Below are 16836 nucleotides of genomic sequence, written 5' to 3'. Positions count from 1 at the left end.
CTGAAGAGTTTTTCCCCAAAGATTCCCGCTGATATTAGTTAATTGCCGAGTAAGGGGAAGAACACTCAAATGAAACATCAGTTCAAGAGAGAGCCAGGCATCAGTCTCACCGTATTCAACCTACTTTCATAAAGGAAAAGAACACGCAGTTGAAATTTAAGGGAAGCATCATTGAGCTGTAAGCATATAATAGAAATGGTTAAAATCATAAAAACATAGAACAATTCTCCAAATTGCAATTTGATCCGTTAAATTAATTTGGTGCAACAAATCCCACTGCTCTTTTCAGTTGCAATTCGGTCCATGATGTGCAAACCAAACTTATCTTCCTGATGATATGATTTATTTTGTTTTACCGAATTGAACTTTAGCAGGTAGAATTTGGTTTTTTTCAACCATATTATGTTTACTCACATTGATACTCAGTTTTCCATCCTAAATCAAAACTTTGTAGGCAAAATTGCAATGGGAATAAAGTTAGTGGGTCTGTTTGTGCACCAAATTAAAGTTTATGAGTGAAACAGCAATTTAGAAAAACTAAGTGGGTTTGTTCTTTTAACCCTAACAGAAATCTAAATAAACTGAAAAGGTACATAAAGAACGTTTTTATCGCAGTAAAACCTACCAATTCAAGAAGAGTCCCAGAAGACTGGAACAAGGAAGGGATATCATGCGGAGAGATCTCCTTCCGGTCTTTGTTCAGCTGCGTCTTTGCAAGCTGGGTCAAAGAATAACTTACCTAAATAGACAAAATGAGTTAGAAAGTTGGTATTAATAAGAAATTCAAACAGTATGTACATAGAAACTCAACATACCTCTTTCAACAGATCTCGTGAGCACAAATAGGTGTCACATAGTAGACGGCCTGCAATACAAGACATAATTCCTGGACTAGCTCCGGAACCATAAATGCCACTTCCTTTGTTGAGCTTCGGCATTACAGAGCGCTTAAGACGGCCAATCTTGGACCACATACTGCTTGGCACTTTGCAAGCCTGCATTAAAAGGGAAAAAATGCATCATATATAATTAACTGAAGAGTAAATAGTCTTAAGGTTGAAATGGAGGAGGTTGGTTGAAACTATGTCTGCTATCATCCTCACTATCAATATCAATCATAACTTACATATATGGAACAACCCCCACCCCCTCCAAAACCCCACAACATAACAGTAGGTGATTTGGGAACAGGTTCCTAAATTGTATCTTCTGGATTTTGACACCCTAACTAAAACATCTTCTGATTTTGGTAAAGGTCAGAAGATTTAATGGATATAGACCATTAAATTCAGATGGAATTGAGACCCTTGATAATCCATCTAGTTCCGGAATCAAATTGTACAATAGTCGGGAGTTATAATCCAAAAGAATAAAGATCGTGGAACTATTTGCAAATCACCTATAGTTGGAGGATGCACATTTTAGCCTGCCAGACCGGATATATTAAGCTTGATGAAAGAGTCAAACCTGAGCTCGGTGGAGAAGAACATCAAGGTCAAACCCAGAAATATTGTGTCCAACAAGAACATCACAGTCTAATTTGTGCATTTCAATCATCAATCGATTTAGCAACGCGCGTTCACTGCGAGAGGTTTAAAAGCTAATGCTTTTATATATGCAAAGCAGGGGAAACACAACATTTTAAGATTTCAAAGGTACAAAAGTTCCAAAAAAATTAAGAACAGTACAGTAGTCCACCTGCTTTCTAATGCCAGTACATTTGTTCCAGCCTTGGAATTTCTATCTGAAACCTCCTTTGTTAGACCCATCGGAAATATTCCCCCTTCAAGCTTGCGAACAACAGTAAAATGGGTGAGCATACCCCTTCTCTTCCATTCTGAAGCCACCATGGGGCCATCAATCTGAAAATTTATCAAAACACAATCAATATGCGAATGAGTAAAATTCAATACTATTCTACAAATGCAAAAACAAACTCAACCAACTAACGATACTTAAATTTACAAGAACAGAATACATATGACTTTATATCCTGTGCAATGACCCAAACAAAAGGGAAGGTTTCTAGAACAGGTTATCTAAACAGTCTCACTTACTTTTGCCTTGTGGCAGCAGATAACTGAAGCTGAGACAATCTCATTTATATTGTGCTTTGGGTTTATGGTTGTTTTCAGATTGATAGCTGCAACAACGACAGTAGGAATTTCCAGCAATGACTTTGAAGTAGAAATAGATATATCCTTGGGACAGTCAACAACTATCTCAGATTTGCACCAGCTGACCTGTTCCAAGCCAACCAAGGGAATGTAATATGATTGAGTTGACAGATAATACAGCAGATTAACAGTATGCAAAATCACAAGTACTATCAAATGAGCCGAAGATTGTACCCTTTGAGTGGCTGGACAGGTCACAAATTTGGAAATAGAGAGCCAGGACGGTCCCTTTATTTTCCTTTTGATTAGAAACATTTCAAGAGCACTGGAAAGAAAAAAATAGGGTTATTCTTTCTGCCTGAATAAACCATGAAATAAGTATAACTTTCGTTCATGTTTTCCTTTATAAACAGAAAATGTCGCATTCAAAATGCCTGTCTATTTATTCCCATGATCCATTATATTGAATTTAATAATTGGTCATTATCAACTGGATTGTCTGCAAATAATAAACCTGACGACCAGGAAATTACGAGACATAACTAGATCCTTAATTATAGCTGAACAATAACTTCAATAATTAAACACTTCACCAATATATTCGCATGCAGCAGGAGTACGAAGAAAAAAGAATTGCAGAGTAGAATTTGCCAGGGCATACAAAATTCTTACATATAAGAGGTAAACCTATCTTTTAGATTAAGGTTTTTCAGTTGAAGACTGCCATATAGCTGTCAATGACATAATCATAGATTTATTTGCTGTGTCACATTGGTGTTGACGACCAGCCACAAGCATAATACATGCTGCACCAAGGCCTCAAATATTGAGACGGGTTGATGTTCTGATTCTCTACAAGGACATATCAGTTCAAATGACAGAAAATAAATTTCTGCTAGTTTCTGCTGCATAAAGTTCATGGCAATTACATGCATATGTAAAAGTGTGGCTCAAATGACCATGAGTTATCATACCTGGTGTGTGTCCCAAGTAATGCAAGGAAATGTTTTCCTTTAAGGTCTGCTGGAAGTGGCGGATCCTGTTAAAAGCCATGTAGTCTGAATACTTAAAAATTGAAAACAATGAGAACACCTTATGTTTAATCATCAAATCAGAACAAAGTATCATCATATTTTACTGAAGAATAAATGGTTGTTTATTAGATGAGGCATGGGTAACCTTCATTTTAAGCTGGATTTTTAGTAAGGAAGATAGACTGATAGAGGAGCAAATATAGGTGCAATAACAAAGTCTAGTTGTAGCTTGTATACCTTGTATGGATAGTTAATCTTGAGAACATACTGCTCTCCAGTGGACAAATCAGACCTCTCAAATGCATACTTCCTCTAAAGCATACCAAGTATGACCCAAAACAAAACAAAAAAAAAAATCAATGTAAAAGCAAACAAGAGTAATTAAATGATAGAAGTGCCATAGCCTTTGATCAAGTAGTAAGCACAGAGTCTTACAAACCTTAACTGGCGTCATGACAAAAGTGGATGCATTGAAATCCGACAATCTATTTGCTATCTCATTCTTTAATCTTGATGCCATCTCCTAGAAAAGGGTATAAAATGCATAAGACTTCATGCGCATCATAAAAATGAAGCAGGATACTTAGAGAGTGCCCTAGAGAATTTTAAGCGTACTTGCAGATTTGCCCGAAATGATGCTGTTGAATTATGAGCATCTGTGGCGCTCCTTTCAATCTCTGAGATAGCATTGCTTGGGAATACACTACCTTTTGGGATAGCATAGACACATCTTTGCATATTCTTCACGACTACACAGCAACTTTGATATGCACTGCCTGCTTTCACCTGACAGTTGGAAAAACTTCTCAAATCAGATGAATAAGCTATTGTCATTTCCAAGCATAACCAATTTACAAAGTAGAATTGAGAATGGATCTACTTCTTTCTTACCTATAATTAGAGTCTGTAATTTTGTTCATTTTACATTTGCACTAGCCAATTTACAAACATTTAGATTAATCCAACATCTATTTCATCTTTATATTCATGCATCCAATGATATCTAATTCTGTACAAGATTAAATTCAGACGTCTTAATTTTTATCCAGAAATCAAGTATTGATCATTTATACTAATTCCTAGCATACAAAAACTGGTCACCGATGAACTTGTGGGACCACCCCATAACAATAAACATTGGTGCTTAACATATTGAAGTTATCAAATTTTCTATACTTTTATTACCCACTGTACTTTTATAGTTATTTAGGTTATCTTTTTTTAGCTTTAATTTTAAAGGATTTACATAAGAGGTGATTATATGTCCTTGTTGTGCGTTTCTGCCATTGCACAGGATTAAAGCTGCCACTTGTATGTCAGCTTCGTAAAATTAACACTCAACTGCCATAAGCATGATTTAAGATAATACAAGGATAGGGGAGGAAAGAATCATAACCTTTCCAAATAAATAGAGAGTACCAGGATTAGCCCCAAATGCCTCCTCATATGCATCAATTATATAGAAAGGTAGTGATCCATCAGAATCCAGTATAAACTCTGAGTTCTCATCGGCATTGGCATTCAATTCAATCACCTGTCCATCACTTTGGGCGTTATCCTCTTCGCCACATATCGCCTTCCAACCATCTGTAGCACTTGCCACATTTTTATCTGCTTCCACCTTAATCTTTGCATTAAGAGAGTGCCCCTTCCCAATCTTCCCCTCTTCGGCCCTTAATTCTCCATTTTCATCAGATTTTACCTCATCTAAACCCTTGTTGCTTGATTCAATCTGAGGATCCGCAGCTTTCTCTTCTTTAATTTCGGTAATTGGATCATCTCCTTGACCGAAATCACCATTTCCGTGGAAACCATTCTCCAATTCAACTCCATTCACATCTGAATTAGGGTTTCCAACAGTAATAGCATGATCTGTGGGGGTAAAAGGCGGAACCTCACTCTTAATCCGAATCTCCGACAGGGGAGGTAGCACCATCAAGCTCCGAACCCCATGGTGGGCAAGAGATCGCCGCCGCCGCTCCTCCCGATCGTTCTCATCAGGGGCAAATTCTGCAATGACGTCATCCACGATGCTATCTGCCGACGATGCAGCCGGCCCTCCCTTCCCCCGATCGCTCTTCTTGAACACGGACGAGGTGAACATCGCAGAGAGGCGCTGCTTCCCCATCATCGCGGCCGCCGCCGAGAGCGACGATGGCGGGTGCTTCTTAGCCGCTGCCGCCGCCGCCGCGGGGTCCTTGGCAGCGGAGGACGACGGCTTTCGCCGCCGCCGCCTGTTGCGGTGATCGTCTGCGTCAGCGTCCGACATGCCGTCGCCGCCATCCTCGTCGGAGGAGAGGGGGAGGCTGGGGTGGGACCAGTCCTCCTCCTGGCCCTCGTCGGCGTAGCCGAGCCCATCGTCGTCGACGATGAAGCCTTGGGCGTCGGCGCGGCGGCGAGCGACGAGGGCGGCGTAGTCCTCCTCGGCGACAGTGTCGTAGATCGGGGCCTCCATCTTCGCCTGGAGGGGGGCGGCGGCGGAGGCGGCGGCGTCGCCGGAGAGATCGGAACGGCGGCGGAGGGCCCTGAGACGCTCCAGAGCGGCGGAGCGCGCCGCCGCCTCCGCCCAGCGGCGGCGCTTGTAGACTCCGCCATTCTCTCTCTCTCTCTCTCTCTCTCTCGATATCGAGCTCGATTGAGCAATTGGGGATTTGGGGGCGAAAAACCCCGGTTCGTGAAACTTATTAATGGGCGGGAAGGTTTGGCGCCAAAAGGAGAAGGAACGCGAAGCTAGGGTTTTGAACTTGGACCACACTTTGGTTCCTTAAACTATCACACTGTCTACAATATAATTCTTAAATATTAATTTACATTATAACTTGTACTTTCTAAATTATTATAATCAACTTATAATTTAATTTAATTGACTAAATATTAAAAAGTTATTAAAATAATAGTAATGAAAAATGAAGACAAGATAATAATTTAAATATTAGGGTTAATTTCATACAGTCCCCTATAATCATATCGAATAGTAAATATATTCCTACAAAGTTTAATTTTTTTATTTTTATCCCTACAAAAGTTAAGTGATATTCGTATTTGCTCCTCTAGTTTGTTACCGTTAGAATACTGTTTATTTTTTAATAGCAATTAAGTAAAATGATATTTTTATCCTTATAAATATATTCTTTCAAAAACTCAATTGTTAGGATTAAAAACAAAGATCCTTCCAAAAAAAGTATTTTACCCAATAATATAAGAGGGATAAAAATGTCAATTTAATTCATTCACTAATCAGGGTCAAGTATTTTACTTATGGTTGATTATATTTTGCTAACGGATTTTAACAGCACAGGTATATTTGAAAACGGTAAAAATTTTAAAGGGACAAAAATAAAAAGTTGAACTTTATATACATATAATTACTTCGGGGACGAAGCCAGAAATAAAGATTCAGAAGGGTCAAGATTTAGATTTGATAGGAAAAAAATTCGACCTCGAATAATAAGAAAAAAATTTATCGGATTCACTAATTAGTTATTACTAGCAAAAATAACGACAATATGCTCAAAGAGGAACAAAACTGTAATAGTGAAATTCGAAAAAAAATTTTAAGACATAGATTTTATTAAAAAAAATTAATTTGGCCCCCTAAAATTAAAATTTATAATATTTTAATTTTTATTCTAAAGGACTTTTATGTAATTTTAAAAAATTGGGGGGCACCTCAATGGCTCCGCCCTTGAATTACTTTTCGATATGTTTACAAGGAGCTATATGCAATTAACCCATAGATATTATACCATTTTTATATTAATAATTTGTTAATATTTAGCCATTAAAATTAACCCGTGAGACTTAACTATTATAATTTAAAAAATGTAAACTAAAAATTATGACAAATTAAAGTTTTTAGGGATATAGTGTCAAGCGCGTCATAGTTTGAGGACCAAAAGTGTACTTTATCCCGTATTAGTCGATTTTCATTTATATAGATATAAATCTTACATCTCTCCCGTATTTGAGGTCACAAAATAGTTTTGGATTTTTAATATTAAAAAAGTTCCTAAACTAAGTTCAAATATAATAATTTTTAGATGACTGAGGTATAAAATTGACGCGTAATCTACAAGTATATGAGTAGTTATTTGCGGTTTTGTTGTTATTTTATTATTTTTCAAACACCAATTAATATATTTAGGGCACATTTGATTCAAAATAAAATTGTTTAAAATCATAGAAACAAAAAAACCCTTATAATTTCTGCTTTTTGTTGTCAAATAAATATTGTAGATTAAAAACTGACCAAACTACCTCATTCCTTTTTCTCTTTTTTTTTTATCTCGTTTTTTTTTTATCCGGAGGGCAGCGGAGGTGGAGGCTACCCGCCTCGCCTCGCCTCTGCCCTACGCACTCTCGCCTTCAACCGCGTATCACGCCCCGGATTACTCGTTTTCTCCGGGCACGCCGACAAATCCGCCGTATACAAAGAAATTTTTCCTGTATACGAAGCGATAGCTGTACTTGTACTTGTAATCACACAACACTACAACTAGTAATATAGACCTGTCGAAATAAAAACATATATAAACATTAGAGATTCACTATACATACATTACATCCAGGTAAACAAAATACTCGCTCCAGCGAGATACAAGCATCAGTATGTATAATAACCCAAAAACTACAACTATATGTAGCTGGTGCTTCTCTAGCTCTACAACTCGTCAGGAAGGGCTCTAACTCGCCACGCCCTTTCCACGATCAGACTCAGCAGCAGTAGCAGCCGAAGAAGATGGCTCTGCAAAAGGTTTCAACAACTGGGTGTGAGAACTACTGCAAAAAGAAGTAGTCCTTAGTGGGTACCGCTACCGACCTCAACGGCTCACCCACTAAGTTTACAGAAGTAAGCAGGGATAGTAAGAAAAGCTAGAACAAATCTACAGCTAAATGCCACTTACTATCATGCTCTAACACAACAATCTGTAGAAAATGTAAATCCTGATCGAATCTCATTAGGGACTGTGAACACACCCGTCCCGTCTGTCGAAGCTACACTAATTGACACCAAACCGGTCATCAGTGGAGAGCAAGTTCAACCAGGACAAAACGACACCAACGCAAAAGCACAAGGCCCGACTCCGGAGTGGCACTCGTGGGCGCTACCCAACCGAGTATTCAAACGTGTCTCTGTCGAGCTCAATCAGGCTCTCACAGGCTATAGTCAAGTAAACAGAGTCTAACAACTGAACTCACGTGCCCTCGGCACAATCTGATGCAAAAACAGCAATCTGGGTCTACCGTCAACCCCAACGGTACCCGACAATCCGGAACAGCCTAAACACTGCTGTAAAAATACACTCGGCACTTCAGCACGAGCGTAAATATATTCTACACTATTCTGGGTATCTACCGTCTACAAACTGCGGCGATACAAATAAATTACGGCTCTTAGAGCTAAATCTGGTAGTTTTAACATATGACAGTATAGAAACGCCAGTTTTTTCCTAAGTCAAAATTAAGTCCAACATGTATAATTTAGATAGTATTCTAAGCTCCAATTCACGATCAATAACATGCAAATCTAAGAATCGAGCTAAACAATATGCTAAACGAAGCTAAAAACACATGCTGTCAACATATAGAATTATGAGGAAAATCCGCGAAATCCGGTACGCATCACTTTGACCCACCTCGAAAGCTATTCTAAATCCGGCAAGAAGTCGATAGAAGCAGAACCACACGCTCGCCCGGCCTCCTAACGGCGCTATCACGACGAACGCACGCTCGAACGGCACCGCGGCGCAACGTCGACGTCGCTCTGACTCCACCCGAGGCCTCCTCCACGTACGGCTCAAGAACTAGAGAGAGAAAGAAGGAGAGAACATGCAAAACCTTCCCTCAGTCTCTCTACATGTATATGAAGGAGTAGGAGAGAGGGTGAAAACAACGAGGTAGCCAAAAGACCAAACAACCCCTCACCTACCCTGGAGTACTGGTACCAGTCCAATGTTGTACCGGTACGCTGTAGCAGAATGGGCAACCCGAGAGTAGTCTGCGCAGAAAAATGCACTGGGTACCGATACGCCCCTGTGTGGTACTGGTACCAATTGCTGGAAATCTGCAATTTGCAGATTGCAATGCTAACTCTCTGCTCTCGCGTCCCGCTGAGTCCAGTTTGCGTCTATTTCACGCAAACAGTACTCGGACTTGTCCCAACATTCTTCAGAGCTGTCGATAAGTCTCAAATGCTGAATTCCAGGGTTACTACACTGCGCCTGCACCTCTCGTCCTCTCGCCTCCAACCCTGCCGAGGCCGCACTACTACTTTCTTTTTTTCTCTCCGATACTCCTCTACCGCCTCCGTGGTCCTTCGCGATGGTAACGAGGACGGTAATGCGTTATCTTCCTCTGCCTTCGCTTTCGCCTTCCACCTCTACTGCGGTAGATTTTGTGCCCACTAAAATCACTTCTGGAAACTTGCCGTCCACATCACCGCCGCCGACAACAAAGAGGAAGCGCTTCTCGGCGCAGAGAACTTGCTGGCAAGGGAGGGGCCACCCGGCCTACCCGCCTAACCGAGAGGGCGGCGACGAGCGCGGCCTCAGTGATATCGGAGCACTTTTGTTTGTTTAAAACAAAAAAAAAAACCAAATGCCAAAAATTAAAGAATAATGAAGAAAATCAGAGAAGAAGGAAGAAAAATATAAAATTATAGTTTTAAGATAAAATTACACTATTTTAAAAAAATATTATACTATTATGCACATAAATTGCACTATTTAAGATATAAATTGCATCTTTCAAGATGAAAGTTATATTCTTTAAACAAAAATTACACTCTCTCAAAGATATTTACATTATTTATTTATTTATTTATTTTATATGGGATAAAAAAATTAGTAAATTTTTTATGCGTGAAAGATAAAAAATTATTCTAATAATATTATATTATTCTTGTATGAATGGATTTGTGGGGATTCCCACATCTTCTGTGGTCAACATCAGTGAGTAGAACATTGATTACACCTAAATTTTCTCACTATACTTTAACTTAGTGCATGGCATCTAACACTACTGACAATGGGTGTTTGGGGGTCAATTTCTTAATTATTCTTAATTATTTTTACTATAATATCATTGTTGTGAGAATGTATGGAGAACCCCTCAACTATACTCAATTTTGAAGAAGCCCCCTCAACTTTAACTGTTATAATTTACTCTCTTAAGCCTTATTTGGAATCAATGTTTTTTATTTTTATTAGTTTTTAAACACTATATATATATATATATTTTAATATATTAGTAAAATAATTTTTCTTATTATTTTTATAATTAACTAGTTTGTAATGCACTCCAACAAAGTGATAGATGAATATTTATCGACAAAATTCTAAAAAGTAAAAAAAAAATTACCTTTAAATTTTTATTTTTTACTATTAAACAAATAGTTTGAATGTAAGAAATGCAAGCAATCCACAATTCTTTTTACATTATTTTATATAAAAATTATGTTTAGAAAAATAGAATAATAACGATGATAATACCAAATGAGGTTTTAACTTTTAATTTTTTTTTTTCAATCAAGTTATTTTCGTCATTTTTATTAGCAATTTTATTAAATTTAATGCTATTATTAGTTGCTAGTGGTTAGAAATTCCAATTTTATCCACCAAAAATAATTAAAATTAGTAAAATTGGTAAACTTATTGATTAGTGTGATAAAATTTATAATTTATTCCACAACAATTATTTGATTCTAAAAAATGAAAGTTAAATTTGAATTGGATAGTTTCAAAACAACCTTTAGTTGAGGGGATCTCCATAAAATCCTTTTTTATTTTTAGTAGGAGTAGTAATAATAATGATGATAAGACAAGTTAAAAAGTAAGAATTATTGAATGAATGAAACGTAAAATATACACTCAGACCAAGGGTGTATTAAATAGGATCAATAATACAGATATATTTTAAAATGGGATGTATATCTTACACTTATTCTATTCTAATTTTCAAGATCATTTATACTTTACATGTCATATTAATTATTTTTACTAAAAATTATTTGAATTTTTATCAATCCTATAATAGAGAGTGTAAGATATACAATCCTTTTTGGATGTACAAGAACCATTTTTCATTAGATAGTAACTCAATTTAGTTGGCTAAATATAAACATAATGATTATATGAAAATGATATGGCATCTCAATCAGTATAACGTAATCATCAATGACAATATTGCTACATAATTTTTATATTAATAATATATAAATATTTAATCATACAAGTTAGATTATAAAATTTAATTATAATAATTTTTTAAAAAAATTTAAAAATTATAATAAATTAAAATTTAAGAACTAAAGTGTCGGACGCTCCATAGTTTGAGGACCAAAAGTGTAAATTAACCTTGAAGTATCATTATTGGGCTTACCAACCAAGAGGAATTAGTCAAATAGATCCAAATCCATGCCTAAGAATGAATCTAAAATAAACCTATGTCACTATACTATGCTATAAACCCCCAATCTTGGAGGCTTCTAATTATTCCAAAGGTCCCATCAATGACAGCTGCATCCTTCATGCAGTACCCTCTTCCCTTCTCCTGTCTCTTGTGTTATTGGAAATTGTTTCATGCACCTGGTTCACCATACACATCATTCCTAAATTTTGTTAAAAATTTTTTAAAATTAAAATTTAAAATTTATATGTAGAAATAAAATCCAGCAAATTAATTAAGTTTTTTAAAACTATGTAGAATTACTTGTAAGCATAATAATATTGTTCTTAAATCTTAATCATCAAAACTTGGATGCTCTATGTTACTATGTACATGAGAACAGATACACTGGGTGCATGCAAATAGTTTTTTATCCTTGTGTTCTCTTTTTCTTTTGATTCCATCCTCAAAGAGCTCCACCATAAATCATGGTTTCCTCCTCTTCTTAGTTCTCCACAATATTAAGATCCTCATCATAATGTTTTATATTTAGTTGAGATATTGTAATCAGTTTTTTAATTGCTAAATTTGCTAATAATAAGCCATTCCCTGCCACCTTCCAACACATAAATGCAAAAAAAAATAAAAAAATAAAAATTCTCCACCTATCTTTCTCTAATCTGACATTGCTATTAAATTCCAATAGAAAAATATCCAATCTCCACCTCACCTCCTCCACACTTCCACCCACTTAAATTTACATGATCTGAAAAACTCCCAACTATTTTTGTCTTAAGATTCCATCTTTGATCTATATCTCTCTTTCTCTTCTCTTATGCTCAAACAACAACACCTGGAGCTTTCACCAGTGTCCTCCACTCATTCATGCCAAAATTGCCTCTTGTGAAATACCCTTGTAGTAATTGACATCACCATCTCCCATACCCCCCCTCCTCAAAAGGCTTTTTCTTGAACACCCATCTCTCTCTCTCTCTCTCTCTCTACTCAAAGTAACAGCACCTGGAGCTTTCACTCCAACACTATCTAGCACCTGCTCATTAGTTCCAAATTGCCCCGTTGTGAAATATCCATGTGATAGAACTTGAACAAGCACCATTTCCCCATCTTTGTTTGCCTCAACACACCCATATCACTACTCTCCCAAACTCCACACCTTTACGCACACCCACAACACAAACACATCACACATTCCTCTTCCTCTGCTTCAATTCCCACCACCCTCTCTCCTCAGAAGCAGAAGCAGAAGCAGAAGCAGAAGCGGTAGAAGGAGAAGCTTCTAGAAGGAGAAGCTTCTAGAAGCAGAAGAAGCGGGGATGTCGGGGTACAGCTCGCCGTTCCTCAACGACGAGCTCTCGAAGCGCACCGTCATCTTCGGACTACACATGTGGGTCGTCGTCGGGATCTGCGTCGGCGCCGCGTTCGTCCTCCTCCTCTTCCTCATCTCCCTCTGGCTCGCCTCCAAGCGCGCCCCCTCCCCCTCCCCCTCCCCCTCCCCNNAACCCTAACATCCCCGCCGTCTCCAAGGAGATCCAAGAGATCCGCTTCGACCCCCCCGCCCCCGCCCAAACCCAAACCCAAACCCCTCCCCCTCCGCCGCCCCCGCCGCCGCCGCCCCCCGCGGCGGCGGAGCCCGCCGACCCCTCCTCCGCCTCGGCCGAGCGCCGCGCTTTGCTCCACGAGGAGGAGGGTTTGCTCGCGCAGCACAGGATCCACATCGAGCTCGGAAAGGATCACCGGATCACCTACCCCGACCGCGGCGGCGGCACCGGCGCCGGCGCCGGCGCCGCCGCGTCGAGCGGGGAGCAGGTGGCGATGGCGGCGCCGGAGGTGTCGCATCTGGGGTGGGGGCATTGGTACACGCTCCGGGAGCTCGAGGTGGCGACCGGGTTCTTCGCCGACGAGAACGTGATCGGCGAGGGCGGGTATGGGATTGTTTACCACGGGGTTTTGGAGGATGGGACTCAGGTTGCTGTGAAAAATTTGCTCAACAACAGGTAACAACTTCAATGGCCCTTTTTTTGGTTTGTACATTTACTGTTCGATCATTTGCCTCTGAGATGTGAATTGCTGTAGAGACTAGAGAGTATTAAATTTGTTAATATATATTCCTCTGCTAGTTGCCTACTAGATCGATCGTTAACTCCTTTCACATCATTCTGTGAGGTTCCACGTGCCCGCATGTGGGCGGGAGTGTTAATATATATACATTCTTATGCCTGTTTCTTACTAAATCGATCTTTTATATAATAAAATTTATATTGTTTGGAGGGATCATTGTCGTTTAGGTACAATGTTAATTTGCTTCTTTGTGTTTCCATGAACTTTAACTAGGAGTAAGTTTGATGCATCTGATGCAATTTGAGCTATATTTTTGTAGAATTGTTACTTAAGATAGTTGTTTTGTGTGGTAATGTATAGTTTAGCTAGTGATTATTTATTTAATTCCTTTTTCTTTTGAGTGGGATTTGGGGTTCTTGATTTGGTGAATCATGTTCCTTTGCATGAGAGTGATGAGTTGGTGCTTTTAGGGGCCAAGCTGAGAGGGAATTCAAGGTCGAAGTAGAAGCAATTGGGCGTGTTCGGCATAAGCATTTGGTTAGGTTGCTCGGTTACTGCGCAGAAGGTGCTCACAGGTATTTGTCTTTTTTTTTTTTCATTTAATCAGGACTAAATTCTACTCTAATTTGAAACATTGCAGATGAATTATTGCGAAGTATAACTATTTTGTTATATTTCTTCTAGGATACTAGTTTATGAATATGTTGATAATGGGAACTTAGAACAATGGCTTCATGGGGATGTTGGACCTCGCAGTCCTCTAACATGGGATATCCGAATGAACATTATTCTCGGAACAGCTAAAGGGTATTACTGTAAATTTTTTCTGTAAATTTCCAAATCACTGTTTTTTCTATAAGTCACTGTTGTACGATCTCGAATGTAATCTAGGTTGATGTACTTGCATGAGGGACTTGAACCCAAAGTAGTTCATCGCGACATTAAATCGAGCAATATACTGCTCGATAAGCAATGGAACCCAAAGGTCTCGGATTTTGGTCTCGCAAAGCTCTTAGGGTCTGAGAGGAGCTACATAACTACGCGCGTGATGGGCACATTTGGGTCAGCTTTAATTTAAACCGAGGAAAACTTTGTACTTTATTAGAAATTTTTAAAAATTACTAATGGGAATTTGGTGTTTTTTGCTTTAATAGTTATGTAGCCCCAGAATACGCTAGCACTGGGATGTTAAATGAGAGGAGCGATGTATACAGCTTTGGAATTCTTATAATGGAAATTTTATCCGGCCGAAACCCAGTTGACTACAGCAGACCTCCTGGAGAGGTTAGTATTTATTTATGTTGATGATAAAATATAAAAAATACTGTTCTTCCATAAGTTAAGCTTTTGGAGAAGAACGGTTGTTCTACATAATTTTACATGGTATCAGAGCAAGAGGCCCTGAGGTTAAGTCTCGTCAGGCTCCTAGCTTTGTTTAATTTCCTCCCATTTAATTTAATTCTACAATTCGGCGTATCAAGAAGTCTCGAGCTCAGGCGTAAGGTGAAGTGTTGATCGGAATATAAATATTAAAAACACTGTTCTCTGGTAGCTTTAACTTTTGGGGAATAACAATTGTTTCGCATAATTTAACAATTTACTTATATAAGTTAATTCTTTATTACTACTTAGCAATGTACTAATCAAGCTACATTGGAGAAAAAAATTCAGGTTAATTTGGTTGAGTGGCTCAAGACGATGGTGAGTAATAGGAACTCTGAAGGGGTTTTGGATCCTAAATTGCTGGAGAAACCTACTTCCAGGGCATTGAAAAGGGCCCTTTTAGTGGCATTAAGATGTGTCGATCCCGATTCACATAAGAGACCAAAGATGGGGCATGTGATTCACATGCTTGAAGTTGATGATTTTCCTTATAGAGATGTAAGTACACTAGCATGTGCTCAAATTTAATTAACTTCTTCTTTGGTTTCTTTTGCATGCTTGGTGTGCCAAATTTTATGTATTAGGGCCAGTTTGGCTTGACATGAACTTCCTAATAAATCTTCCTTGACTAGAGCTGTTCAAAGAAGCAGCAACAACTTGTTTTACGGCTTATGCCACAAAAAAGCTTCAGATTGGAGCATCTGCCCATGTGCTCCACGCTCAGAGCCAAATGTGGTTTATAGAAGCTTTGCTTTTTAGAGTAGAGAAGCTGACACAGAAGACATGCCAAACATATGTTACCTCATTTATTCTTTCTCATAGATAGTATTCTCCGTACTTATCTACATCTTTTTTGAAACTACCACTTTAACATTTAGAGCCCTTCTGAGCTAGCATGACTGCTAAGTGACTTATTTTAATTTCTCTTTTTGCTGCTTTATTGCAGAATAATAATTTAAGTATGATTCTTTAGAGTTTGAGGATTTTAAGGCAGCTTTACTTCATTTCGTACTCCAACATCTATAGCTTTTGCAATTGAACTTTGCTTTTGAATTGTATTGTAAAGGCCCTTTTTTTAGTCTTTAAGAATCTATATGTGGTCTCAGTGCAATTTTATGGCGAATCATTACTTCGAATCTTACTCTCTGGCAAATAATCAAATAATAGTCTCCTTTTATCAATCACAAAGCGAACCCAAAAACTAAATCTCTCTCGTTTCGCTTTTTCTTTTTCTAAATGGTAGTGGTTGTGCCTTCCTCCTTCCCTCATAGGGATTAACATCTAAAATTACTCGAGCTATTTTATTGTATTCATAACAAAAAATTCAACTAATTTCAGGATCGTCGAGGTGGGCGAACATATCGAGATAGTCCGCTCGAGAAAACAAGATTGTTAGAGAAACAAGTGAATGATTCTGGCGACAGCAGCGGATATGAGAGCAGCACTCATGTCAACAGGCCGTCGAGATGGAAAGAGTAAGTAATAGCTTCGGCAATCTCAACAGGATGAGCTTTTAATACTTAAAGCCACTTTTCTACACAAGTCCACGAGCAGGTCGGTGTAAAGGGCCTATTAATACGATTCGGTCGCTGTTGTATATTCAGGTTCGAAGTTGGTTCATATTACATAAATTTTGTAGAATTCTGGCTATGCGTCCATTCGTTATATCTTACCCTATCGTTTAGGATCCGCATAGCTTGCTCCATCTATATTTTTTGTAATAGTGATTCCTGTATAGTTAAAATGTTTATTGCTTTGAGTTATGTTGATTAAGCATACTGGATATCTTAGTTTGCCGAGTAACTGAATTACAGTTCTTGATTCTTTTTTGTTTTCTT

At 38.3% G+C, this 16836-nt stretch overlaps 2 protein-coding genes and 1 pseudogene across 2 annotated transcripts in view; 2 read left to right on the top strand and 1 right to left on the bottom strand.

Annotated features, from left to right (window-relative positions):
- The window catches only part of LOC109710528 (nicotinate phosphoribosyltransferase 2-like), a 17479-nt gene extending 15132 nt beyond the window's left edge, over positions 1 to 2347 (top strand). The window contains exon 17 of the transcript XR_002216385.1: positions 2136 to 2347. The gene's annotated coding sequence lies outside the window, so the exon portion shown is untranslated. The remainder of the gene's footprint in view (positions 1 to 2135) is intronic.
- LOC109715935 (DNA polymerase alpha catalytic subunit) overlaps positions 1 to 12653 on the bottom strand; it is an 18865-nt gene extending 6212 nt beyond the window's left edge. The window contains exons 1-13 of the mRNA XM_020241201.1: positions 12557 to 12653; positions 4548 to 5914; positions 3767 to 3937; positions 3591 to 3674; positions 3389 to 3463; positions 3092 to 3156; positions 2352 to 2442; positions 2058 to 2243; positions 1699 to 1862; positions 1468 to 1582; positions 816 to 995; positions 626 to 739; positions 1 to 120 (exon numbers count right to left, since the gene is read on the bottom strand). Coding sequence (XP_020096790.1) covers positions 1 to 120; positions 626 to 739; positions 816 to 995; positions 1468 to 1582; positions 1699 to 1862; positions 2058 to 2243; positions 2352 to 2442; positions 3092 to 3156; positions 3389 to 3463; positions 3591 to 3674; positions 3767 to 3937; positions 4548 to 5914; positions 12557 to 12653 — 2829 coding nt within the window. The remainder of the gene's footprint in view (positions 121 to 625; positions 740 to 815; positions 996 to 1467; positions 1583 to 1698; positions 1863 to 2057; positions 2244 to 2351; positions 2443 to 3091; positions 3157 to 3388; positions 3464 to 3590; positions 3675 to 3766; positions 3938 to 4547; positions 5915 to 12556) is intronic.
- Positions 12049 to 16836, top strand: LOC109717644 (annotated as a pseudogene).

Source organism: Ananas comosus, linkage group 1 (genome assembly GCF_001540865.1).
Source record: "Ananas comosus cultivar F153 linkage group 1, ASM154086v1, whole genome shotgun sequence".
NCBI lineage: Eukaryota > Viridiplantae > Streptophyta > Magnoliopsida > Poales > Bromeliaceae > Ananas > Ananas comosus.
This window is presented reverse-complemented; position numbering and strand designations above follow the sequence as displayed.